At 50.2% G+C, this 23,637-nt stretch overlaps 3 protein-coding genes and 1 long non-coding RNA gene across 7 annotated transcripts in view; 2 read left to right on the forward strand and 2 right to left on the reverse strand.

The window, feature by feature from the left end:
* XPO5 (exportin 5) overlaps nucleotides 1-6,527 on the forward strand; it is a 29,392-nt gene extending 22,865 nt beyond the window's left edge. For all 4 annotated transcript variants that reach the window (XM_082049221.1, XM_082049222.1, XM_082049223.1 and 1 more), the window contains 10 exons: nucleotides 96-232; nucleotides 846-943; nucleotides 1,458-1,504; nucleotides 1,704-1,798; nucleotides 2,507-2,569; nucleotides 3,041-3,123; nucleotides 3,737-3,844; nucleotides 4,025-4,162; nucleotides 4,323-4,487; nucleotides 4,827-6,527. In XM_082049221.1, coding sequence (XP_081905347.1) covers nucleotides 96-232; nucleotides 846-943; nucleotides 1,458-1,504; nucleotides 1,704-1,798; nucleotides 2,507-2,569; nucleotides 3,041-3,123; nucleotides 3,737-3,844; nucleotides 4,025-4,162; nucleotides 4,323-4,487; nucleotides 4,827-4,967 — 1,075 coding nt within the window. In that variant the 3' untranslated portion in view covers nucleotides 4,968-6,527. The remainder of the gene's footprint in view (nucleotides 1-95; nucleotides 233-845; nucleotides 944-1,457; nucleotides 1,505-1,703; nucleotides 1,799-2,506; nucleotides 2,570-3,040; nucleotides 3,124-3,736; nucleotides 3,845-4,024; nucleotides 4,163-4,322; nucleotides 4,488-4,826) is intronic.
* A 3,139-nt stretch (nucleotides 6,528-9,666) lies between these two features.
* POLR1C (RNA polymerase I and III subunit C) lies at nucleotides 9,667-13,097 on the reverse strand. The gene is made up of 9 exons (XM_082048356.1): nucleotides 12,858-13,097; nucleotides 12,698-12,769; nucleotides 12,510-12,617; nucleotides 11,876-12,008; nucleotides 11,645-11,764; nucleotides 11,294-11,446; nucleotides 10,963-11,112; nucleotides 10,296-10,412; nucleotides 9,667-9,979 (listed from the first exon to the last, which is right to left on the reverse strand). The coding sequence occupies exons 1-9, from the start codon at nucleotides 12,924-12,926 to the stop codon at nucleotides 9,861-9,863; spliced, it is 1,041 nt and encodes a 346-aa protein (XP_081904482.1). The 5' UTR covers nucleotides 12,927-13,097; the 3' UTR covers nucleotides 9,667-9,860.
* A 123-nt stretch (nucleotides 13,098-13,220) lies between these two features.
* Nucleotides 13,221-19,107, forward strand: YIPF3 (Yip1 domain family member 3). The gene is made up of 9 exons (XM_082048357.1): nucleotides 13,221-13,369; nucleotides 13,455-13,661; nucleotides 13,739-13,845; nucleotides 15,090-15,135; nucleotides 15,553-15,645; nucleotides 15,973-16,104; nucleotides 16,631-16,744; nucleotides 17,210-17,333; nucleotides 18,622-19,107. Exons 1-9 carry the CDS (start codon nucleotides 13,298-13,300, stop codon nucleotides 18,741-18,743), a joined length of 1,017 nt encoding a protein of 338 aa, XP_081904483.1. The 5' UTR covers nucleotides 13,221-13,297; the 3' UTR covers nucleotides 18,744-19,107.
* A 2,515-nt stretch (nucleotides 19,108-21,622) lies between these two features.
* Nucleotides 21,623-23,528, reverse strand: LOC309437697. Its single transcript, XR_014183599.1, has 3 exons — nucleotides 23,418-23,528; nucleotides 22,325-22,495; nucleotides 21,623-22,141 (listed from the first exon to the last, which is right to left on the reverse strand). It is a non-coding gene; the product is annotated as an uncharacterized lncRNA (long non-coding RNA).
* Nucleotides 23,529-23,637: the final 109 nt, after the last annotated feature.

Consider the following 23,637-nt stretch of genomic DNA (forward strand, 5'->3'; position numbering starts at 1 on the left):
TGTAATCTCAAGATGATAGTGCTTGCAGCCTTTGCAGGCCAGAGGCATGGTACCTGTTATCTAGCAGACTTCAACTAACTTGTTTTTTGTTAAAGTTTCCACATCCTGGGAAATGCAGGCCCCTCCATGCAACAAGATTTCTACACCGTTGATTGTCTCGCCACCCAGCTCCTCAGCTCAGCTTTCACCAACCTCAACAACATTCCTGATTACAGACTGCGTCCCATGCTCCGTATCCTTCCATCACCAACTCAGGCCAGCTAGGGAGGTTTTGAGCACGTAAACTGAAAATGTGGTGGCTTCTGAGCATCATTTTCAGTATGGCCAAGCCAAAGAAGGGTGATTGAGGAGGTGAACAAATGGATACACCTGGTGTGGATGAGGTGTGAGTCTAAGAGGGCATGAGCAGAAACAGCAGTGCATGGGTCAGAGAAAATAAATGCAAGGATTTATGTGGTCCTGAAAGCACCAGGAGAGATGGGTAGTACCTTCTGGGGGGCAAAGGGGTTGGATAGTGTAGGAGCTTGGCAGTAGGGTGTCTGACTAGACTTTGTGTTTGTGTGGGAGACCATCTAGGGTTTCCAGCCTGCTTTCCAGGGCTGAACATTCAGTTTCATAGCTAGAAAGTGGACACTAAGTGCCCTCAGCTGAACTGCCAGGGGAAGGGGCTGAATCTCTGCTTGCTATGTAGAGATGCCAGTAGTTAATTTAGGGCTGTGAGAAAATGGGCTTTGAGGTGTCTGTCGCTTGACTTCCCAGTGTATCAGCTGGTTTGGGCGGTGTGCTGCAGTCTCCCCAGCAGCTGGCCATATGTGCTGGGTCTCTTCCTTAGCTGGTCTGTGCAGGTGTGTTTGTGAAGCCCTTGGTACTCTCTTGCCCTCCAGAATACTACGAAACCTTTGTCTGCCCCATGCTGGGACCACTCTTTACCTATCTGCACATGGTAAGAAAACAGCTTGTTTAATGCCTGTTCCTTGGCAGCCCAGACTCCATGTAGCAACTGGCAGCAACATGTGAGAACATCTGTCTCTCCAAAGCCAGCGGAGACAAGGGCAGAGCCTCGATGCTTAATCATTTTGATGTTGTTTAGGAGGCTTTTGCGGTACTTGGAACCCTGGCTGTTGCACAGCACTCCTTGCTGTGAATTCAGACCTGTGGATATCAGCTCCTCAGCCTTCAGCCCGGAGAATTTTTGTGTTTGTTTTGTGTTTTTTTTTTTTTTTTTGCCAGTGTCCCCTCATTTTCCTGACAGCTCACTCCAATTTCTGCAGCCAGCACAGCCACAGCATCTTTAGCACAGTTGGTAGCAGTTTTTGTCCTATTCAAAATGGGGCTTGGCAAGCACTGTATTTAAAGTTCTTGGGCTTCTATCAGCAGCCATCACTTGGTCATCTTTACATGGGTGTCCAGCATGGCTGCTTAGGAAGGTATTGAATCTTCCCTTTTGTCTTGAACAGAGGTTGTCTCAGAAATGGCAGGTGATCAACCAGCGAAGCATGCTCTGGTAAGCTTTCACCCCTTGATATGAAAGAGGGAAAATGAGGAGTGGGATGGAGCTCAGGCCCTTTGCCCAGGGAACAGCCCTGCCAGCAGAAGGCTGGAAAAGACTGTGTTTACCCTGATTGTGACTCACTCCCTGTGCTCGGGCAGAGGAGATACTTTAACACACTGACTCCCTTCACATTAAAACCTGTTCTCCTCAGTGAGGATGATGCTGCAGATGACAACCCCGAGTCTCAGGAGATGCTTGAGGAACAGCTGGTCAGGCTGCTGACCCGAGAAGTCATGGATCTCATCAGTAAGTGAAATCAAGCTAGGTCCCCTGGGATGTTTGGGAAGTTTGCCTGGAGAGGACAACAGGAATTTCCAATATGCAGTAAAATTTTACTATAATGACCAGTACTATTTAACATAATCCTTTTAGGAGTCCCATCCTCCTTTGGAATCTGGGCTCTCCTTTTCCATGCCCTAGAGCGCAGTATGGGACATTGATTTGTGGACAACCTCAGTGTAGAGCAGTTTCAGTGCTGGCAATTGCCATGTCTCTCGTGAGATAGAAGGGAAGAGTCCCCTCCCCCAGGCAATCTCCTTTGTGTTCCCTTTCTCCAACATAGTGTTTTTACCAGTGTTGCATTAAGCAGAGAGGCTGGGAAAATTGACTCTGCATAGAGATTACAGGTCCTCAGCCTTCTATCTCCTTTCTTGATCTGCCTCGATGCTGCTCTTCTCAGGTCCTAGGCTTCAAATGGGTTTGCATGTTCCTGGTTCTCAGTAGTCTGAAGCAGCCATCATGCAGCAGGTTCCACTGTGGGAGGATGCTGTGGGTGGGGTGTTTCAGCCTTCCAGGTAGTGCAGTATTTGGCTTTTTTACTGGGCTTTCAGATTCTTCATATACTGGGTAAGAGCTGGGGGAGCTGTGAGCCCATCAGAGTCTGTAGGATAATCTGCATGTTCTGAAGTAGCATCTTCCCTTTTCTGCTCTTCTGACCTGCAACTGCTTTTGCAGCTGTTTGCTGTGTTTCCAAGAAAGGTGTTGACCATAACACTACTGCTGCTGTAGATGGAGATGGTGAGTAAATGCCCACCTTTGCCTTTCCTCCTCCCCTTGGTGTGTGCAAGCACTTTCCCATTTCTTAAGAGGGCGAGGCTGGTCTGTTGCTGGAAGTTCTGTGTGAGTGGTATAGGTGTGTGACAAAGCTTTCAGCTCTGTTCTGGCCAGTGTGTCTGGGGGCCACAGAAAAGCCATGTCTAGCCTAGGAACAAATGTGCTGTAGGGTTCACAGGTAGCATGTTGGAGCAGCTGATTCTTCAGGTATCAAGAAGAGAGGGATGTGCAGAGTCTTCCTGAGAGCTTGGAGGAGGCTAGTTGGGTGCCCTTCCTGCACCCACAAAGGGTGGGGGCTTTCTGCATGGAGAGATGTTCTAGCAAGCTGTGCCAGCATACTTACTCTGTGTGCTGTCTCCTCACTGCCAGCTTAGTTCTCGCTGTGTCTCCCTCAGGATGCTGTGTTCACAGTGCTGCCTTTTCTCTGCTCTGCAGATGATGAGGCGATGGTCACAGAGGTGACTCCCCCTGCCAGTGCAGAGCTCACTGAGCTTGGAAAGTGTCTGACAAAGCAGGAGGTAAGAGCACACACTGTGACTTCTTCCATCCTTTCTTTGTACTCCTTATCACACCAGCCAGCTGCCGCTACAGAGATGCAGGCCGCTGGGGCATCACCAGTGTGACAATCTTCTCTCGTGAACATATATGATTTTTAAGCACATTCAGCCCCCAAGGTGCTCCCTGGCTCTGCCTCCATCCTGGGTGCCCATCTTCGTGAGGAAGAACTTCACTCAGCAGCTCTTTTTTTTTTTCTGTAAAATCTGGCAGATTTAACACAACCCACTACACACAGTACCTTCATCCTGATACCTCTGTAACTCCTCCTCTCCTATGGGCACTTCAGCAGCTCTGGCATAAGCTTTTGCACTGACTTGAGAGTTGCAGCTGATGGGAGTCCCTGGGTGATGAGAGCGGGTTTGCCTGATATTGGTTCCTTATGGCTATGATGGTGCCCACTGGGTGCCTTTGAGCACCTTCATCTGGGGCAGCAGCAGCATGCAGGATTCTCAGAAGACAGCCCTGAGGAGCTGCTGCGGAGTCCCTGGATTGCTTCTTGGCTCCCTTCAGGTATGAACCCTGGAGATGGGGAATAGTTCCTCTGACTGGTTTCCCTCTCTACCTTTTTTTCAGGATGTTTGCACTGCAGTGCTGATCACTGCCTTCACATCCCTCTCCTGGAAGGACACCTTGTCCTGCCAAAGAACCACAACACAGCTTTGCTGGCCTCTGCTCAAACAGGTACCTCTGGGAGGAAAAAGGGATTAGTTCTGAGAGGGTTGGGAGGGGAAGCTCTGAATGTTGCAAGAAGCACAGCTGCTTCACTCCTGGGCACCTTCTCTCTCAGGAAGACCGAGCTGCTGCAGAAAGGCAGTCAGGCATCAGTATCCTGCTTCCATGCTGACACTGCCTCTTCCCCAGGTGCTTCCAGGAAACCTCCTGCCTGATGCTGTGTCCTGGTTTTTCATAAGTGTGCTGAAGGGCTTACAGATACATGGGCAGCACGATGGCTGCATGGCAGCTCTTGTCCACCTGGCTTTCCAGATCTACGAGGCCTTGGTGAGAAATTCTGCTCTTTGTCCAGATGCCAGGTTGACTGGGGAGTGGTAGAAAACTAATCCCATGCCTGCTTGGTTAGGGGCAGAAGATCTGATGGCCCCCCCGGGAGGGCAGGGCTGCTTTTCCAGCAGAGCTTTGTGAACTGTACTTCTCCTTGCAGCGCCCTCGCTACACTGAGCTGAAGGCAGTGATGGAGCAGATCCCAGACATCCACAGGGACTCTTTGGAGCAGTTTGATTCAAAGCTTCTCAACCCAACACCACAAAAGGTAGCAGACAAGCGCCGGAAGGATCATTTCAAGCGCCTCATCGCAGGTTGCATCGAGGTAGGTGATATCCTGGAGGAAAATGAATTTGTTCCGTTTTACATCTCTATCCTGCAGAAGTCTGCTAGGTGGCTGCTGGACTTTTGTGAGGATGGTGGCATTGGGAGTCTGGTACACTAAGTTAAAAGCTGGGGAGCTGGTGCACAGGTGGTTACCCCAATGCCCTGGCACTTGGGAATGACCAGGCCTGAGATTTCCAAAAATGCAAGCAAGGGGTGTGGGCCTCAGGATTGCTCAGAATCTGGAGTCTGCCTCTGATCTGCAACCAGGCTGCCTCTGAGCTGAGTCTGGAGGTATGAAGGCAGTAATGACTGATGCCTGTCTGTCTGTCCCCTGCAGAAGCCCCTTGGGGAGCAGTTCCGCAAGGAAGTTCATATCCGGAACCTCCCATCTCTCTTCAAAAAGGTGAAGCCATTACTGGGGACGGATATGCTAGAAAATGAGGATGGAGAGGGCCTCACTGCACTCTTTGAGCCCTGAGCCTGGGATGCTGCAACCATTTCCTCACCTACCTTATATTTTGTCTCTCCTGGTAGTAAGCACATTAGATTCTCCTTGTCATTGCCTCCACAAGCGTTCATCTGAATAAAGACCCTTACGGGTCCTGTCCCGTTCTCCCTACACTGGGACGGGACCTGTGGTGGCATTTGAACCAGTCTATTAAGCTTTCCCTGATTCCTTCCCCTGCCCTCCATTGGATGAGCGTCTTCAGACCTCTGCTTCTCTGCAAGGTGGGAGCTGAGCCCATAGACTCTGTTAGGTAAAGCCTGGTCATCCTGCAGCCTTGGGTCACTCTTGCTCCACTTCTTCATCCCTTGAGGTTTAGGATTAACTCAGAAGGCAGAGTAGTGCACCAAGTGAAAAGGGGCTACTCTAATCTTCCTCTGGGTGCTAGTAGCCAGGCTTTGCAGGGAACACATCAGACACTCCTGTCATGCCTATCAACACCTGTCCCCAGCGGACTGGTATTCTGATGAATCAGTTTCCCTCCAGGACGCTGAGCCTTGGGCTGAGGGCTGTGTGCCAGGTAGCCTAGTAGTGCTCTAGGATCTCTCTCGAGATCAGCCTTTTTAAGGTGCAGCTGCTCTCTAGAAGGAGGCAGACACTGTCATACCTATATATACATATATATGTATATATAAATGATCATACAGCTTGTTCTACCCAGAGCCAAATGGAAGGCTTTTACTTAATGCCAGCCTTTCTTGGACATCTCTCAGGGGGAGCAGGACAGATTTTTTTTTTTAATTATTTTTTCTTTTTGCCATGCCCTGTAGACTAGAATGTGGCCAGCACAGGGTACACAAAATCTGGACCAATACCTGAAGCACCTGCAAACCAAAAGGGATCTCCTCACCCTGTTGCTGTGGAGGTGGCAGTAGCCCATGTTTTTACCCAGTCTGGTACTTCTTGGAGAATTGCATGGTGGGGCAGGAGGGGTGGGGTTTATACTGCAGTTTACAGGGGGGAGCCAGGTCAGAAACCGGGTTTTAGATGAAGTGGGACTCTACCAAACCACTCCAGTCTGCAAAACTGGTTCTTCTTACATGACAACTGGTTTGCTCACTCTATCCTAGTGTTAGTCCAGGAGCTGGGAGGGTCTGTCCAGAGCTAGCTGGCAGTTTTGCCATCCAGGAGACAGAGCAAGTAATAAATGGTGGCAGGTGGAGAAGGTGGTATCTCCACTTGGACAGACTGGACAGAAAAGCTGGGGTTGGGAGGGGTGGGAGTGCAGAAGGGAAGAGCAGGCCTTGAGAATCCACTCACCCTCCTGCCCCTGCTGTTCCACCAGCACCCTCCACTTTCCTCCTGGCCTAAACTTTTTTAACCTCTGAGCTAACATGGCTCCTGGCTCTAGCACAGGCTGGGTGTATTTATTGTGTTGTGAGATTTTTAACATTCTGTGACTTCATGCTAGACACAAGGGGGTTTTTTTAAATGGTTTTTAGAACCTTTTTTTGTAGGAATGTTTAAATCCGAAGCTGTCTCTGAACTGGTTGTTACACCTCTGAATGTCAGTAAAGCTATTCCAGTTTCATACCCATGGTGTCATGTTTAATTTTTATTATCTGTTGCAGTAAGACCTGGGACCTCTGCTGTGCCCAGGCTGGCTTCCTAAGGATTGTTCAGCTCTTTAGAAATCCTAAGGATTCCAGCTACCAAAAAGAGAGCACCTTTGCTGGTAGTCAACATACATGATCAGGGAGGGTATGAACCATTCCAGGCTACATAATTAAATCCAACAGCAAGGGGGAAATTGCATTTTAAAGTGTTTATATGTCACTCACAGCTGGTTTATATTAATTCCACAACAGCAGCTAGATTCCAGTTTACAGCCTGCCAGGTACATGTTGTCAAAGCAAAAAGGCATGTCTATTCCAGGGTCTGACCCATAAGCAATATGGGAAATATGCAAAGCCATAGCACAGAAAGGTGCATATGCTACTAAAGTAGTCTCCAAGCACAACCCCAGCTACTGCTAGGAGGAACAATGTCCTGTGATAGTACTGGAGTTCAGCCGTACCTCCCTCAGCTGACTTTTTCATTAACATAGGAAGGTGATGTAGTGATTGCCTTCTGTCTGTCCCCCTCACCTGATGAAGGTTGCACAAAAGGTCTCTCTTACAACAACAGCAGAAGTCTTTAAAGAGGTGGGCCTCGGCAACAATGTTTTTGTTACAAAGCCTTTCTCCAAGGCCCTAGTTGTAATCCAGCTCAGCACAGAAGCTGCTTCAGCTTGCTTTAACTGAAAGGATCCAGCCAGAAGTTTCTATCTCTCAAATGGGATTAACACCTAAAGGATGTTTACAGTATAAATAACTATAGCCTGGTGAAACAGACAGAGAACAAGTATGATTTGCTGCACTATATTCAAGCACTGTAGCGAGGACTGACTTAAGCAACTGGGACACACCAGTACACCCAGTCATTCTCTGAAGTTTCAGTTCCTTCATCAGCTTGTCCAGAAACTTTCACAAGCCAAGACATACCCAGTGCTGACTAACAGAAGTGCTCATCGCTGAGACTAACTTCCAAGTTTTCCTAGGCTTCCAAAGCCTTTGACTGTCACTTGCCTTCCACCATCTAGTTCTGCTTCAAGGTCAGCCCAAAGTACATTCAGTCACTGAAAGGGAGAACAGAGCAGTCACATCTAACACCTGGGAAGACATAGCTTACCTTCAGCTATTTTAAAATGGACAGTCAGTCCTTACAGAGTACGTTTTTAAACTCCACCTTTGTTCAGAGAAGCCTAGTACTGTATCGTAGAATCATCAAATGGTTTGGGCTGGAAGGGACAAAGCCCATCTAGTCCAACCCCCTGCTGTAGGCAGGGACATCTTTCAGTAGGTCAGGTTGCTCAAAGCCCCATCCAACCTGACCTGCAATACTTCCAGGGGTGGTGCATCCACAACTTCTTTAGGCAACCTGTTCCACCATCTCACTACCACCCTCATTGTAAAAGAAGGCTTATGTCACAGTATCACAGTATCACAGTATGTTTGGGATTGGAAGGGACCTCAAAAGATCATCTAGTCCAATCCCCCTGCTGGAGCAGGAACACCTAGGTGAGGTCGCACAGGAACATGTCCAGGCGGGTTTTGAACGTCTCCAGAGAAGGAGACTCCACAACCTCCCTGGGCAGCCTGTTCCAGTGCTCTGTCACCCTCACTGAGAAGAAGTTTCTTCTCAAATTTAAGTGGAACCTCTTGTGTTCCAGCTTGATCCCATTACCCCTTGTCTTATCATTGTTTGCCACTGAGAAGAGTCTGGCTCCATCCTCATGGCACTCACCCTTTATATATTTATAAACATTAATAAGGTCCCCCCTTAGTCTCCTCTTCTCCAAACTAAAGAGACCCAGCTCCCTCAGCCTTTCTTCATAAGGGAGGTGCTCCACTCCCTTAATCATCTTCGTTGCCCTACGCTGGACCCTCTCCAGCAGTTCCCTGTCCTTCTTGAACTGAGGGGCCCAGAACTGGACACAATATTCCAGATGTGGTCTCACCAGGGCAGAGTAGAGGGGAAGGAGGACCTCTCTCGATCTACTAACCACCCCCCTTCTAATACACCCCAGGATGCCATTGGCCTTCCTGGCCACAAGGGCACAGTGCTGGCTCATGGTCATCCTGTTGTCCACCAGGACCCCCAGGTCCCTTTCCCCTACACTGCTCTCTAATATGTAATCTCCCAACCTATACTGGAACCTGGGGTTGTTCCTGCCCAGATGCAGGACTCTACACTTGTCCTTGTTAAATTTCATCAGGTTATTCCCTGCCCAGCTCTCCAGCCTGTCCAGGTCCCGCTGGATGGCAGCACAGCCCTCCGGCGTGTCAGCCACTCCTCCTAGCTTGGTGTCATCAGCAAACTTGCTGATAGTACACTCAATTCCCTCGTCCAAGTCGTTAATGAATATATTGAATAATATTGGCCCCAGCACTGACCCTTGGGGCACTCCACTAGATACTGGCCTCCAACTAGACTCCGCACCATTGACTACCACTCTCTGGCTTCTCTCCCTAAGCCAGTTTGCAACCCACCTCACTACTCTATTGTCTAGACCACACCTCCTCAACTTAGCTGTGAGGATGCTGTGGGAGACTGTGTCAAAGGCTTTACTGAAGTCAAGGTAGACAACATCCACCGCTCTGCCACCATCCATCCACCTTGTTACATTCTCATAAAAGGCTATGAGGTTGGTCAAGCATGACCTACCCTTGGTAAAGCCATGTCCAATCTAAGTCTTCCAGTTTAAAACCATTGCCCCTTGTCTTGTTACTACAGGCACTGCGGAGAAGTCTTTCTCCATGCCCTCTTTCTATATTGAAAGGCCACAGTAAGGTCTCCTGGAGCCTTCTCTTCTCCAGGCTGAACAACCCCAACTCTCAGCCTTTCTTTGTAGGAGAGGTGTCCCAGCCCTCCAACAGTACAGCCCTTTATCTACCACATAAACTACCCCAGAGCTGGTTTGAGACACCTGTAATTCAGTCCTACAGTGATACTGACTTGTTAAATCTCCCTGACCTGCTGCAAAGTGCTTTACTACACTGCCATATCAGTCCTTTTCACATACCACATGCAATCTAAAATAAATGCTATTATTCATCTTTGGACCTGCTGCCACTTTGTTCTCTGTGTACAACAGTCTCACAATTGTGAACAGCACAGAAGGAAACAGCCGTAAAGAAAAGCTTTTATTTTAGTGCATCTCCTCATTGAGGCTCCTTACCAAGAGAAAACAAATTCAGAGATGGTCTTAGGACTCTTAACAAGCCCATCTCAAACCTCTTGCCTATGGAAGAGGCATCACCCCTGCAGGCAGTGCAGGAAGCCCAGAACAGCAGTGCAGGGATACGCTCCCCAGCTACAGCCTGGTCACTCCAGAGGCACAGAGTCCAGCTCATTCAGGAAGCGCTGACACTTTCCCATCAGGATCTTGATGGCTTCACTCACCAGCACATCTGGAGGCAAGATGCCCGTCGACTCCACTGAAACTGCACAGAGACATCAGTCAGCACAGCCACTATGCAGCTTCAGCCTACAGCTGGCTCCAGTATTCCTGTCGCTTGTTTTCCCTTACACCACACTTCTGACAAGCTAGATCTTCACAGCCAGAGGAGAAGTTACATTTGCCAGCAGGAAGCACAAACACATTCAATCCCAAAGCAACAGCAAACTACAACCTCAGTAGCTACCCACTGGAACACAAATGTATGAAGGCTGATGATGTGAGTGGAAAGAGGGAGGCAGAGACCCAGTTTGCACAAACCACAGCAGGGCTCTATGTTCTGTGGAAAATGGGGCACTTACAGATGTAATGGTTTCGCACTCTTGCCAGGCGCACAAGGTTTTTCAGATTCTCGTGACGGAAAACTTCTCTGCTGAACGTGTCTAACCGTGCATTGGCTACTCTTGCCACCTTTTTTCCTAAAGGAAAACAAGATCAAACAAGAAGGGTTCCTGCAGCAGCAGGTGCTGTTACCCTTCAAACATGCACTCCCCATCAGCAAAGGCAGCAAAACCACAAATACAGAGAATTAGCACATCCCCAATGTGAAAATCCAACCGGTCAGAACTGGTTTTCTTGAACAGTTCCAACCCAAACGCAAAGCTTGTGTGTACCCCTGGGCAGGACACAAGAAGCCTTCTCCACACTTAGCTGCTGTAAAGAGCAAGCTCACCACCCAATCTCACAGACGACTCAACAGTACTGGAAGCTGCAGTCAGCAGCTACAGGGCTCTGCAGACAGGCACCCAGTGCCTCAGCATTTCAGGGAGAACTCAGTTCAGCCCCCAACACATCTGCATGTGACAGCTATTCATCCATAAAACCAGGCTCAGAATAGCATGAATGGTTTCCGATCGGCAAGACAACATCACAACATGGTTTTGTCTCTAGAAGGTTTGGCTCTACTCTCTAATCAGTCTCTGCTAAGGCTTGTAAGGAAAAAGGCGCTTCTGAGCAGGAAAAAAGTACCCTTGATTTTCTGGATCTCAATGACTCCAGGGGAAAAGCATTTCTGCAATGTCTCAGCTGCTTCATCCTCAATAGGCTGCAGGAGAGTAATGTCAGGAAGCAGTCGATAACTAGCCGTGGCCACGGGAGAAAACTTGGCATGATCTTTACCTGCATGAAGAGTTAAGAGTTAAGGATGAGGGCAGACCTCAGGGAATGAGAGTGCAAGGATGCTGGGGCCTAAAGTTCCAGGGGGAAAGCCAGCTCTCCACCCTTCCCCTTCTTCATACAGCTGTGCCCTAGTCCACGCACTCACACTCCTCCTCCCACTGCCCCAGGACCCACAACTCACCTATACCCTTGACACAGTGCATAAGCACATCTATTTCCTGGCCAGGTCGCAACAGTGCAATGAGGATGTCATCGTGAACAGGTCGGAAGTCAGCATCTGGAAAGAGGTCTGTCTGATTCCCCAGGGGCACCCACGTCATATGTTTACTGTACACTGCAAAGAGAAACCACAAGCATCAGCCAGCTGCTGGCTCAAAACAGGTTGCTGACCTGTACAGGACTGGAGATGGCAAACAGTAAGTTTAGCAGAATGAGGGAACTGGCTTCCTCTGCTCACAGGGCTGAGAGAACACACCAAATCCTGTCTCTCAAGACCAAAAAAAACAGTGCTTATTTTTAGGAGAGATCTTACCTTTGTGATTGAAATATAGTTCATTAGGATCAGATGATTCCTTGGCTGCCTGAGGGTTTCGGCTGCATTTTATTTTCAGCTGGAACTGCAAAGTATCAATTTCTGTGCCTTCTTCATCTCCTGGGAAGGGGAGAACAGCATGAGGCTCTACAGAATCACATTTCTGCTCAATCTATGTGACCCTGCTTTGCAGGAAACCTTCAATATTTCTGTTTGATCCAAAACTCTTACCTTGATTTCTATATTCAAAAAGTCGAGGGTCAGCCCGGATAGGGATGAGGCCCAAGCGATGAGCCAGAATTTCATCCTGTACAATGGATGTATTGTTGTACACAAAGACTTTCTCTACAGCCATTGTTGGTACCTCAGGGAGACAACGGATCAAGTCAATATAAGACGACATTTGAGCTAATGCCAACAGAATATCCATCTAGAGTGTCCCTTCTATCCCATAATCACCTTACAGACTCTTCAGTGGTATTTCTAACAAACCAGGATACTCAGTATACCCTTGCACCCAATAACATACCCCATTCCCAGTGGTTTTTTTTTTAAACAAATAATCACAAGGACGGAAGGGCAGGCTGATCCACAGACACCACCAAGAGCACCTTTAAGAGCAACCAGCACTATCGCTCATGCTACTAAGTCCCCAGCTCTCTCTGAGCTCCTGGCACACCTGCTGAACCAATTCGCATTTCTCTTCCAAACACAGATGCTACCTGGAAGGGCTGACACAGGTCGAACCCTCCCCGTTCCCCACGACTCAAGCACCCCCGCTCCTAGGCCAGCACCCCAAGGCCTTCCCCGCAGCTCCCCGAAGAGCCGCGGTCCCTCTGCCCCCGCCCGGCCGCCCGCACGGTACCTCGGCCAGCAGGATGCGGCGGAAGGCGTTGGCGATGGCGGCGTCGATGCCCACCATGTCGAACTCCAGCGCGCCCTCCTCCTCGCGGATTATGTCCACGCGGAACGCCTGCACGGGCCACGCGCTGCGGGTCACGCCGGGCGCCACGCGTGGGACCCGACTGCCCCCCACCGCCACCGCTCACCCACCTCTTCGAAGCGCCGCTGATCCCAGGCGTCCTCGTAGCCAGGGTAGTTGCCGGGGAAGTCGGTGGTGTGGACCTGCGAGGAGGCGAACAGGTGGGGCCGTGAGGGGGGTCAGGGCCGCGAGTGGGCAGCCAGGCGCTCCCCCGCATCCCGCCCCACTCACGTTGCGGACGCCGAACTCGCCCAGCACCACGCGGTCCCGCATCGTGTCCGTGATCCCCTTAGCCGCCATGGCCGCCGCCGCCCGCGGGGGGTGACGGGGGCGGTGCTCCCCGCCACGTGACGGGCTTCCGTCCGCCCACGCGTGGCAGTCACCGCGCCCGGGGAGGGTGGCGCTCCCCCGCCGCCGCCGGCTGGCCCGGAGCGCCTTCCCCAGCGCATTGCTCACAACCGCCTCGCCATCCCCTGTCGTTGGCCACTCGTCTGCCTATCCCGCTACGCCCTTCCTTCCCCGTCCTGCGCCACACACAAGATGGCGGCGGCACCCATCCGCCCTCACGCAACCTCGCGAGAGTTGGGACCCTCCGCCGGGAACGTCACATCCGGTTGCTCCGCCGCTGGGGAGCGGCAGCGGCCAGCGCGGCGCGGCCCGGACCGGGCAACATGTCCGCGCCGGCGGCGGGCGGCGGCAGGAGCGGCGCCGCCGACTGGGGCGGCTTCGAGGACAACATGCAGGTGGGGCCAGGCCGGGCCAGGGGTGGCGGCGGTGGTGCTGCGGGGCCGGGCCGAGCGGGCGCTGACGCTGTCTGCCCTGGTGCAGGGTGGCGGCTCCGCCGTCATTGACATGGAGAACATGGACGACACGTCGGGCTCCAGCTTCGAGGACATGGGGGAGATGCACCAGCGCATGAAGGAGGAGGAGGAAGACGAGGCGGAGGGCGAGACGGGGGCCGCCGAGGAGGAGGACGGGGAGTTCCTGGGCATGAAGGGGCTGCGGGGGCAGCTGGGCCGGCAGGTGGCTGACCAGGTGAGTGAGGCCTCCGGCCGCCCCAGCCCCGGGGGCCCTCGCCGGCCCTCCCGCTGCCAGCTCCATTCTCTCTGCAGATGTGGCAGGTGGGGAAGAGACAAGCTTCCCGGGCCTTCAGCCTCTATGCCAACATCGACATCCTCCGGCCCTACTTCGACGTGGAGCCTGTCCAAGTTCGTGCTAGGTGAGCAGGGCCTGGCTTGGTACAACCGTGTCCTAGGTGCATCATGCACAGCATTGCCAGAGGGCGAGGGAGGTGGTTGTCCCACTCTGCTCCACACTGATGCGGCCTCACCTGGAGCACTGTGTGCAGTTCTGGGTGCCACAGTATAAAAAAATAAATAAAGCTACTGGGGAATGTCCAGAGGAGGGCCAAGTAGTTGGTGAAGGGTTTGGAGAGGAAGCCGTACAAGTAGCAGCTAAAGTCACTTGGTTTGTTCAGCCCGGAGGAGATGGAGGGAGACCTCATGGTGGTCTACAGCTTCCTCACAAGGGGAGAAGGGGCAGGCACCGAACTCTTCTCTTTAGTCACCAATGACAGAACCCAAGGGAATGGCAGGAAGATGTGCCAGGGGAAGTTTAGGTTGAACGTTAGGAAAATGTTCTTTCTCTAGAGGGTGGTGGACACTGGAACAGGCTCTCCAGGGAGGTGTCACGGCCCCAAGCCTGGCAGTGTTCACGAAGAGAATGGACAACGCACTCAGACACATGATGTGAACTGTGGGGTTAACCTGTGCAGGGACAGGAGTTGGACTCAGTGAGCCTTGTGGGTCCCTTCCAACTCGGAACATTGTATGATTCTATGATCTCCGCCATGGAGCACAGGGGAACAGGGAGCTGGCCGCTTCTTGTTGGTGAGAGGCTGGCTGTCTCCCCAAAGCGAGCAAGCTGGGGTGGGCTGCCAGTCTTGCAGAAAGGCTCAGATATGGGGAAGCACACTGTACTTTGTTCCAGTGTCCTCAATGATGTCCGCCAGGTGGACTGGCCGCCCTGCTACCCAGCATTGCTGCTCTGGGCAGAAAAAAGGGCTTTGGGGCATCTTCAGCCTTTTACTAGTCAGCTGTGTTACAGAGCTTCTGTTGGGTTTGCAACACAGTTGCATATGAAAAGGCAAAGTTTTGTCAGGCTGGATGAAGAAAGGTGCCTTTTCCTTCCTGCTGTTCTGTCAATGGTCTCTTATCCCTGAGTGGATCTCTAAATGTTTTAATTTAATCCCCCCTGGCAAAGTTAAATTGTTGACAGTAAGGTTTTTCTACTTTAGTTACCTTATGTGACCCTTTAGAAGGAATCTCTGTCCCCTGAGGCCTGTGACCTCAGCAGAAAACAGTGATCACAGGCATATGGAATGTTTTACTTCTGAAGCATTTTGTTAACCATCCTTTTGTACTCCCTACTGCTGATGTCATTCCTTGCTTTGCTGTGATGCAGGCTGCTGGAGTCCATGATTCCCGTGAAGATGATTAATTTTCCACAGGTGAGTTCCCATTTGCTGAATCAGACTCTGTGGCCCAAGTGAGTGTCCCACAGATACTTTGTAAAACTTAAAATTCTTACTAACATGCTTTAATTGAGTTTGTTAGGCGTTCATCTCCATGAACATGTCAGTAAACCCTTTTCTGTGGTTGTTCCAAACCCCATTCTGCTACCTTTAGTACTGGTACAGTTCTAGACCTCTAGATTTCACTTATCCCATTTCTGCATCCTGTTCAACACCGCTTTGACTCCTCATCATGCAACCCCTATTCTGCCTGGCTTCTGCCAGCAGTGGCTGTTACTTCTCAGGTGGACCGTTGATAAATGTAATCCAAGGCACTTCTCATATTGCTTGGGGGGGGCAGCCTGGTGTTCAGGAGCACTAACCAAACCTTCCCTGATCTGTCTTCTCTTGTAGAAGATTGCAGGCGAGCTTTATGGACCTCTCATGCTGGTTTTCACGCTGGTGGCCATCCTTTTGCATGGGATGAAGACCTCAGACACCATCATTGTACGTCAGGTCTCAGTGATAAGTTGTGGTTTGACTGGGGCTCTGGATTGCTGTAAGAATTCTAGAAAGAAAGAAGAAACCTCTTCCATGACTGAATAGCATCTTGCTGAAAAGAAGATTGATTTGAGGAAGAGCCTGTTGGTTTGGGGTGGGAGGAAGGATGCTCCAGAAAGTCTTGATGCTGGGTGAAGGTCACATGGCACCCTGGATGCTACTAGCCACCTATTTGATAATGCCTGGAAAGGCTCTTGGAACTCTCCATGGTGGAATTTGGGTGCCAGCAGGTCACTTCTTTGAGTCTTCCTCATCCTGATGCTGTCTCCACAGAGGGAAGGCACACTGATGGGCACGGCAATTGGCACCTGCTTCGGTTACTGGCTCGGTGTCTCCTCTTTCATCTATTTCCTGGCATATCTGTGCAATGCCCAAATCACGATGGTGCAGATGCTGTCGCTGTTGGTATGTACAGATGGCATTGTCCCAAGGTGTGGGTTGGCTGCACAAGGTGTTCCAGCATGAGGGTGGCCTGTGATCTTTTCCCAGAGAATAGGAAAAGTCCTTGTTAAATTGGTGTTCCCAGGTGGAACAGCCTGGAATTCCAGGATGCTCTCCTGACCTGCCTCAGCCCAGGCACAGCAATAGCTAAAGGAGGCAATTATTTTGTGCAGGTCTCCTGCTTTGCACTTCCTGATTTGAGAACCTGGTGTTAAACCAAAACAAAACAGAAGATTCCAATTTCTCTGGCATCAGAAGCTCTTTCCACTGTTTCCCAAGTTGTTGTAATCTCTGACATCCCTGTGAATCCTTCAGACAGATTATCTGGGTGTGAGCTGCTGTTACAATTGCTGTGCCAGTTGACTCTTTGGTATCGAATGAGTGAAGTGTTGCCTTAGTGAAGCATTGCAGGAATATGCTGCTTGTGCTCTGATCAATGGCCCTTTGTGTGGGACTGACGCTTGTGACATGAAGATTTTTGTTTTGTCAGGGCTATGGCCTTTTTGGACACTGCATCACTCTCTTTGTCACCTATAATATCCACTTCCACTCCCTCTTCTACATCTTCTGGTTGGGTGTTGGTGGACTCTCTACACTACGAATGGTAAGAGACAGGCAGCCCGGGGCCCTCCTGTTCTGGGGACAAAAAAGGGAGGGAAGCATTGTTTGCTTTCTGTTCCTTGAGCTAGGCAGTTCATTTCACAACGAGTCAGGCTGCTGTGAACAACAGCCTGATGCTCTGGGGTCATTTGGCCACTGGTGTGTGGAGGTGACGCTTGGCTTAATATCCTCACACATTCTGACAGCTGCAGGTTTGCTCCCTTGCAGCACCAGCTGCGGTGGAGAGCCATGCCTGAGCATCCAGAACTCTTGACGAGACTGGGCAAGGCTCACCTACATGAAACAAAGTCAGATTACTCTGAACTTGGTGATGCAAACTGCAAGAAAGGGTCTGAGCCGTGTTTCCCCTGGCTCTTGCTACTTGGCCAATCCTCGTGTGTGCTCCTGACTGCAGTGCCAGTGGCACAGGTAGCAGCTGCCTTGTCTCTAATCTCCACCTCTGTCCTAGGTTGCTGTGCTGGTGTCACGCACCGTGGGGCACACCCAGCGGCTCATCCTGTGTGGGACCCTCGCTGCTCTGCATATGCTTTTCCTCCTCTATCTGCACTTTGCTTATCACAAGGTGGTAGAAGGTAAGCAAGGGAGATATGAAGACATATTCTGTTGGATATGGGGGAAGAGGGAGCTGCTTTTTGTTCTCTCTGAAAGGATGGACAGTTTGAATCTGACCTGAGCGCATCTGTGCCATTTGCAACCCAAGTGAGACCAGCACTAGCTTTATTAGAAGAAGTTGTCAAAGTATGGCAGCAGGTAGATGTGGGGTAGTCTCTGTGCACTGAGTTTTAGTACTTACAGTACTTAAGACCTAAGTTGTGAGGTACGAAGCTTGTTCTTTCCCCACAAATTAAGTGTTACAGCACTGACTGTTTTTGCATGCAGATGTCCAGTCCCTTCCTGAATCTTGCTGAAGTCAGATTGCTTTTCTCTGATCAGGAAATATGTCATAAGTCTTTCTCCTACTTTGTGTAACATGTTTGTAACTTTTTTTTTTTTATCGTGTCTTGTACAACACTGATCACAGAAGCTGCATCTTCCCCAGTTAGTGCTGTTTACCAGGCTCTACATATTCAGGTCCCCTTTTTTTAAAAAAAAGCAAGCCCTTTTCTGAGTTTAGGCGGCCAGATCTGTTCATGGTATTGCAGCTGGGGTTACAGCACACCAAGAAGTCCTTTTAGATGTAAATACTGTTCTTTCCTGGATCTGTTCTTATGGTGAAGGTTCTGAGCCCTGATTTGCATCTTTTCAGCAGATTAAATAGGAAATTGCTTGGAATATATGTTATCCTTCAAGGATCTCCAAGACTAATTATCAGTCTTGAGAAGGTCATTAACAGGAACTACAAGACACTTTCATCAGTATGTGTGTTTCCTGCCAAACGGGCTATGCTCCCATTGCAGTGACAAAAATTCCACATTGCACCCCAAGCTGCAGCTCCTGATGTGAGTCTGCAAGTGTATCTCAGGACTGAAGGAAAGAATTTGTCTAAGAGAAGGGTCTGAGAATTTTATCAAGCTGCCCCAGCAGAGCAGCATCCCTACCAATGTCTGCATTTGGGTCAAATGGCAGGGGCCTGGATTTGGTACCCTCAAAGTGAAAGGGTCTGTGTTCCTCTCGAGAACATGCAGTTTTCCTGTCCCAAGGACAAGCTCTGATCTATATCATGTAGTCTGTGGATGGAGGTGTTTATTGCTATTCATTTTTTGGGCCTAGATGTCTCCTCCCATTGGCTCCAAATGCTTTACATATCTTGGGTCCTGCCACCATCAGCCATTACCTGACCAGAAAGAAAAGCAAGCAGAGACATACCATCTGCATCTGAACTAACCCTTGCCACTTTCCCCTTTTCTCTGTTCCCTTCAGGTATCCTGGACACATTGGAAGGACCCAACATGCCGCCCTTTCAAAGAGTTGCCAGAGACATTCCCGTTGTTTCCAATGCCGTACTGAACACAACGGCCAAAGCTGTTGCATTGACCCTGTAGTTTCACAGACTTGGACTTGCTTCCTTCACTACTTTTGGGGCTGCATAGGGCCATGATAACCTGCTGCCTCTTAGGAACTGGACAGCACAGCAGGAAGAAGACTTAGTTTTGTTTTTCTGGACCTGTCCTTTGGGTTGCAGTTTTGGGCAGCTGAGTGGACTGCACCTCACTCAGAAGAACCATGCTCATCTCCCACGCAGGTCAGGGCTGTCAGGAGTAGAGTGGTTCTGTTGCCTGCATGTTTAGCTGGGATTTCCCAGCACAGTTGTCCCTTACCCCTATTTCTGCTTGCTGATGTAACCCCAGGGCTATCTGCCCTGTTCCTGTCCTGAAGAGGGAAGAAGTAAATTGATGTTGGTGCTGAGCGATGTCTTATGTTTGAGCCTACTTGAGTAATGGGAAAGTCGTGTTTGGTCTCTCTGCCTTTATCTGACCTGTTCTAGACTCAAAGCAGGATTCTTTGTAATTTTCTGCTGTCCTACTTCAAATGTTTTGTCATATGTGGCCTGTCTTGGGCCCCTTTTCCATAGCCCAAAAGGTACAGAACTTTGATTTCTCTGGAGATTTTCAGGACCAGCATGATGTTTAACTACATTCTCTTCCTTGTCATGTTCCAGATTGATCACACTCTTTCCACTTGGTCCAAGCTGCTACATCACCTCACTGTCTCCTGTGTACGTCAGAAATGCATCTGTCCCATGCTTCCACAACACCTATTGTTCTTATCACCCTTCTGCCTTTGTTGCTCTGTGGGACAGTAGTTCTGACTGCAGGGAGAGCGTGTTTGTGCATGGTCTTCTGTGGATATTTCTGCTGAAGAGACCAGTTCACCTCAGCTCGCCCTCATGCAGCTTGCTCTCATGTCTCCCAGCTGTGGGTCTGTCACCCCCTTGCTCTGAGCAGGAATGGCATCCTGCTCCCCCAGACACACAGGCTGCTGTGCACTGTCTGGCTTTTCAAGCCGAGTCTAGACCTTATTTCTGAAAGGACTCCTGGAGCCTTGAGAGTCTCTGGCAAACTTTTCTCCAGTGTTTCCCTTAAACAAGGGGAGAAACGAGGGAATGTAGACAGTAACAGAGTTGACAGATTTCTCTCCAGCATACTGATGCAGGAAAGCTCCAGCAAGGATGGGGAAGCAGAGCAGCCCAGCCTAGGCTTACTTGCACTGCAGTAACTCACAGGTGCGTAGTGCAGATGGAGCCTTCCCTCGCTGCTCTAACTTGTTACTGGTCCAATAATGGAAAGCTGTGAGCTGGTATTTTGCTTTCACCTTCTTTCTCTTCTCGCTATAGTTCTGGATGACTGGGGGAGAGGAACCACTCCTCATAGAAGTTCATCCTTAAGCTCAGACTGGAAAAAAAATAGTTTCCTGTCTTGATGTACCCACAAGTTATCTGTGCATGAGGCAGAGAGCATGTCAGAACAGCACTCTTTGGCCCCTTGATTGTATTAGTGGGGGAGGATGCAGCTGTAGTGGCATTAGGACTAGAGCCAAGGTGCAATGAAAGATAGTGCCAGCTACTGTCAGCAGGCTGGACATCTGCTTCAGTTAAAACAAAAATGTCCCCGGATGGGACTTGCACATTTTCACAGACCTACTTTCTACTGTTTGCTTATCCCTGAGTTCATAATTTCTTCCCCTTCCAAAAGCAAGAAGCTTGTCTGCTAACAAACACATATGTAGTAGACATGTTCTCTCTTTTCCTACCCACAGCCACTTGCACCTTGGGAAACTTATTTTGGCTAAAGAACACTACTTACAGCAATTTGGGAGAATCATTTTGAGCTGGTAGCCTCTCACATTTTTTTGGACCAAATGAACCACTTTAAGCTTCCAGAATTTCCATTACTTTCCAGCTTGGTAAAATGGAAGTGCTAGTTTGTAATGCTGCACAACTCTGGTATTTCCCTCTTTATAACGCCATGGGAGGCTGGTTTCTAATTTGCGCTTCTTGCCCTGGCAGCCTAGAATGGGTTTGTTTCTCTTGGTACAAATTTTCCAAGCACAGGCAGAGGGAAAGGAAAGGAGAAAGAGACAATTGTCGCTAGAATTAAGTCCAGCCAAGAAGAAATGTCATTCTGTGCCAAACACCATCACTGCTGCTCTACAGACACTGCAAGAGAAGGGCTGTACTCCCCTCCCACACCTAGCTAAATCAGAGGGATGAAGCTGCACCCTGTGTTTTCACTCAAAGCATGGGAGAGAGCAGTAAGCAAATGCTTCATGCTTCCCCTCTGCAGCTTGTGTGTCATGTCAGCTGGGGACAGATGACCAGGGTGACAACCAACCACCCCCTTGGGAGCTGTGGGGCTTGCTCTGCTCTGGTTCTTCAGCATTGATTAATTCTCTGTGCAGCAGCAGCTGGAAGCTGAATTGCTCTGTACTGCCAGAAATTCAGCACTTGGCTGAGAGCTTCAGCATCCCTTTTGCTGACAGAGAGGGATGCACTTTTGCAGGGAAATGCATGCATGCTGCAGTTTCAGGGAGCATGATAATAACACAGCCCTAGTAAAGTCCTTGTGGAAGGGCACCTCTCAGTGCTTACTCAAGTCCTCTAGTTATCAGGACAAACCTTACAGCCCTATCATGCCAGACTATCTCTGCCTTTGTTTCCTGCTGTGGCTCTTGCAGCAAATCTAAATTAATTTTCTCCCTCCTCCCTTGCAGCAGATCTGAAATAATTTCCCCCATCACCTCCCCCTTTTGAGGAAGGGTAACTTTGTGAGAACTGTGTAAGCCCCTTTTTATTAAAGCTGAAATAAACATATGAAGCTATCAGATTAAAAAGAGGAAGATAAAATGTATATTGAAGTATCTATGGCCTTGTTTTCTCCTCTGCAGTACCTGGGAGTCCAACCCTCCTTACAGTCCATCCTTGTTGCACTGTCATCTTAGTTGTGTTTTGGGTTACCAGCAGGCTGTTTCTTCTCCCATTCCTGTGTCTAGTCTCACTTGAGCTGCTCCTCATCCACTGTTTTTCTCTGTTTATGTGTTTGCTCTTGATAGCATCAGTCTAGAGAGTCAGCTCTCATTCCTTGTACCCCCAGCAGGTAAGCAATAAACTACCTTCCTCATACCTGCTGGGTAACTACACATGGCAAGGAAGCAATATCTAGTTCTCCATAAAATACCACTGCCAAATTCCCCTCTGCATAGCTCTTAATTAGGTTTAGTGAATCAAAGCTCTCTAACCATTAGCTCCTGTGCCACTTTTCCCAACATATTTGAGCATAAAGCAAGGTAGGATGCTTGTCTCCTCAATGTGCTCTTGCTCCTTACAACAGGCAGTGAAGATTCCAGCACCAGGGCATCTTCATCAGCGCTTCAGGGCTGCTGCTGTCAATTGAAGTGGGACATGTCCCAGGGGCTCTTTACCAAACACCTCTCTAAAAATAGCCTGTTTAATGAAGCATGGGTTAATTAACGCCTGGAGGTAATTGTGAGGTGAAACTGAGTGCAGTCTTACCGTCCACCTATACAAATCAGCGGCTGGTATTTCCTTGGTCACTCCCTTGCCCACCACTCTGACATCCAGCCTCTGCCCCTCGCAGCCCCACAGTAAGTAGGATCCTGTTCTCACCTGTACCATGTAACCTGACCTTAAAGATCAGTTGTTCCTCTGTTGAAAGCCATCACCTGTACTACTGCTTATTGCTCACAGCTGCTGCTCACATCCCAGTGCAGATGTGTTGCCAGGGCAGTGGTCTGGTCTTGGCACAGCTTGAAGGTACAGTATCAGGCTCATGCATCCCTGTGCAACAGGGAAACAGAGAGAGGTGTGTAGACAACTCTAGCGAACAGCAAAGGATTACTCAAAGGGCATGGTGATGCCTACACTATAAATAGATGATGCAGCCAAAGCCTTAAAGCTGACATGTGAGTAGAGCTGCTTCTCTGTAGCTCCCTTTGTCTCTTCCAGGACCTAACATGCAGCCCTAAGCTCAGGTGACCTGCTCCTCCATTTCAGTGGAGGAGAATTGCTTCACATTCCCCTCCCCTGCATCCTATTTTTCCCCTCAGTTTCCATCACCTCTCTCCTACCTGGCCTGCAAACCAAGCAGAGGAGCCTGGGTTTGACCCCGAGTTACCCACTGGACTGGAATTCTCTTCAGCACTGCTATATGCAGCAGCTAGATTAGTTACGTGCAGAAAGCTGCCTACTTAGGCGGTTTAACCTAATTTCCACATCACTGGCTTCGTTTTTCAGCTCAGTGGAGTTGAAAACACAGAGGCGCTCCTTCCTATTTCTCTCCAAGTACAGGATTACCCAACAGGGGGAGAGAGGGGACAAATCCCTCTGATCCATACCCATGAATTAGCAAGGCAAACCCCTCTTGCCGCAGGTCAGGCTGAGAGTGAAGCCTGCAGCACTTCCCCACCCTCCTCCACCTTTCACCAGCTGCGTCCCAGTACCAGGTCCACAAGCCCTGGGCCATGAGAAGCAGTTCACACCAACCTCAGCTGAAAGCCACGGGTCCAGGCTTGAGGTGTTGTGGATTTAAGCACAGGTATCACCTAAACTGGCAGAAGACCAGAACACCATGGACCAGCGGCTTCAGCCCCCCCCCAGGCAGGAGTGGGGTGGCAGGGACAGCCCTTCCCAGGGGCTTCACCCACCCACCATCTCCTCCTGCAGTCCTCAGTGCCGGGGATGCAGCCGCCACCAGCCTTACCCCGCCATCGCCTCAGGGTGCCGGACAGGAACCAGCTTCACCCCTCACGGGCTTCGAGCGGCACCGGAGCCCAATATGGCGAGACGGGAGGTCGGGTGGGGTGGGAAGTCCGTCCCCGCACGCAACATTCCGCGAAGAGGCGGCCCCGCCCGGCGGGGGGCCGAGGGAGGGTGGCGGCGGAGCCCGCCCCGGGCGGGAGGAGGGCCTGGAGCGGCGCGGG

Source organism: Streptopelia decaocto, assembly GCF_964273445.1.
Source record: "Streptopelia decaocto genome assembly, chromosome: 3".
Taxonomy (NCBI): Eukaryota; Metazoa; Chordata; class Aves; order Columbiformes; family Columbidae; genus Streptopelia; species Streptopelia decaocto.

Coding starts and splice junctions, on each gene's coding strand:
- POLR1C (XM_082048356.1), bottom strand. CDS start 12,926: ATGGCGGCTAAGGGGATCACGGACACGATGCGGGACCGCGTGGTGCTG. Junction 11,447..11,644: donor ACTATATTTCAATCACAAAG/GTAAGATCTCTC, acceptor TTCTCTTTGCAG/TGTACAGTAAACATATGACG. Junction 11,113..11,293: donor GCACTGTGTCAAGGGTATAG/GTGAGTTGTGGG, acceptor CTCTTCATGCAG/GTAAAGATCATGCCAAGTTT.
- YIPF3 (XM_082048357.1), top strand. CDS start 13,298: ATGTCCGCGCCGGCGGCGGGCGGCGGCAGGAGCGGCGCCGCCGACTGG. Junction 13,370..13,454: donor GCTTCGAGGACAACATGCAG/GTGGGGCCAGGC, acceptor GCCCTGGTGCAG/GGTGGCGGCTCCGCCGTCAT. Junction 15,136..15,552: donor AGATGATTAATTTTCCACAG/GTGAGTTCCCAT, acceptor CTTCTCTTGTAG/AAGATTGCAGGCGAGCTTTA.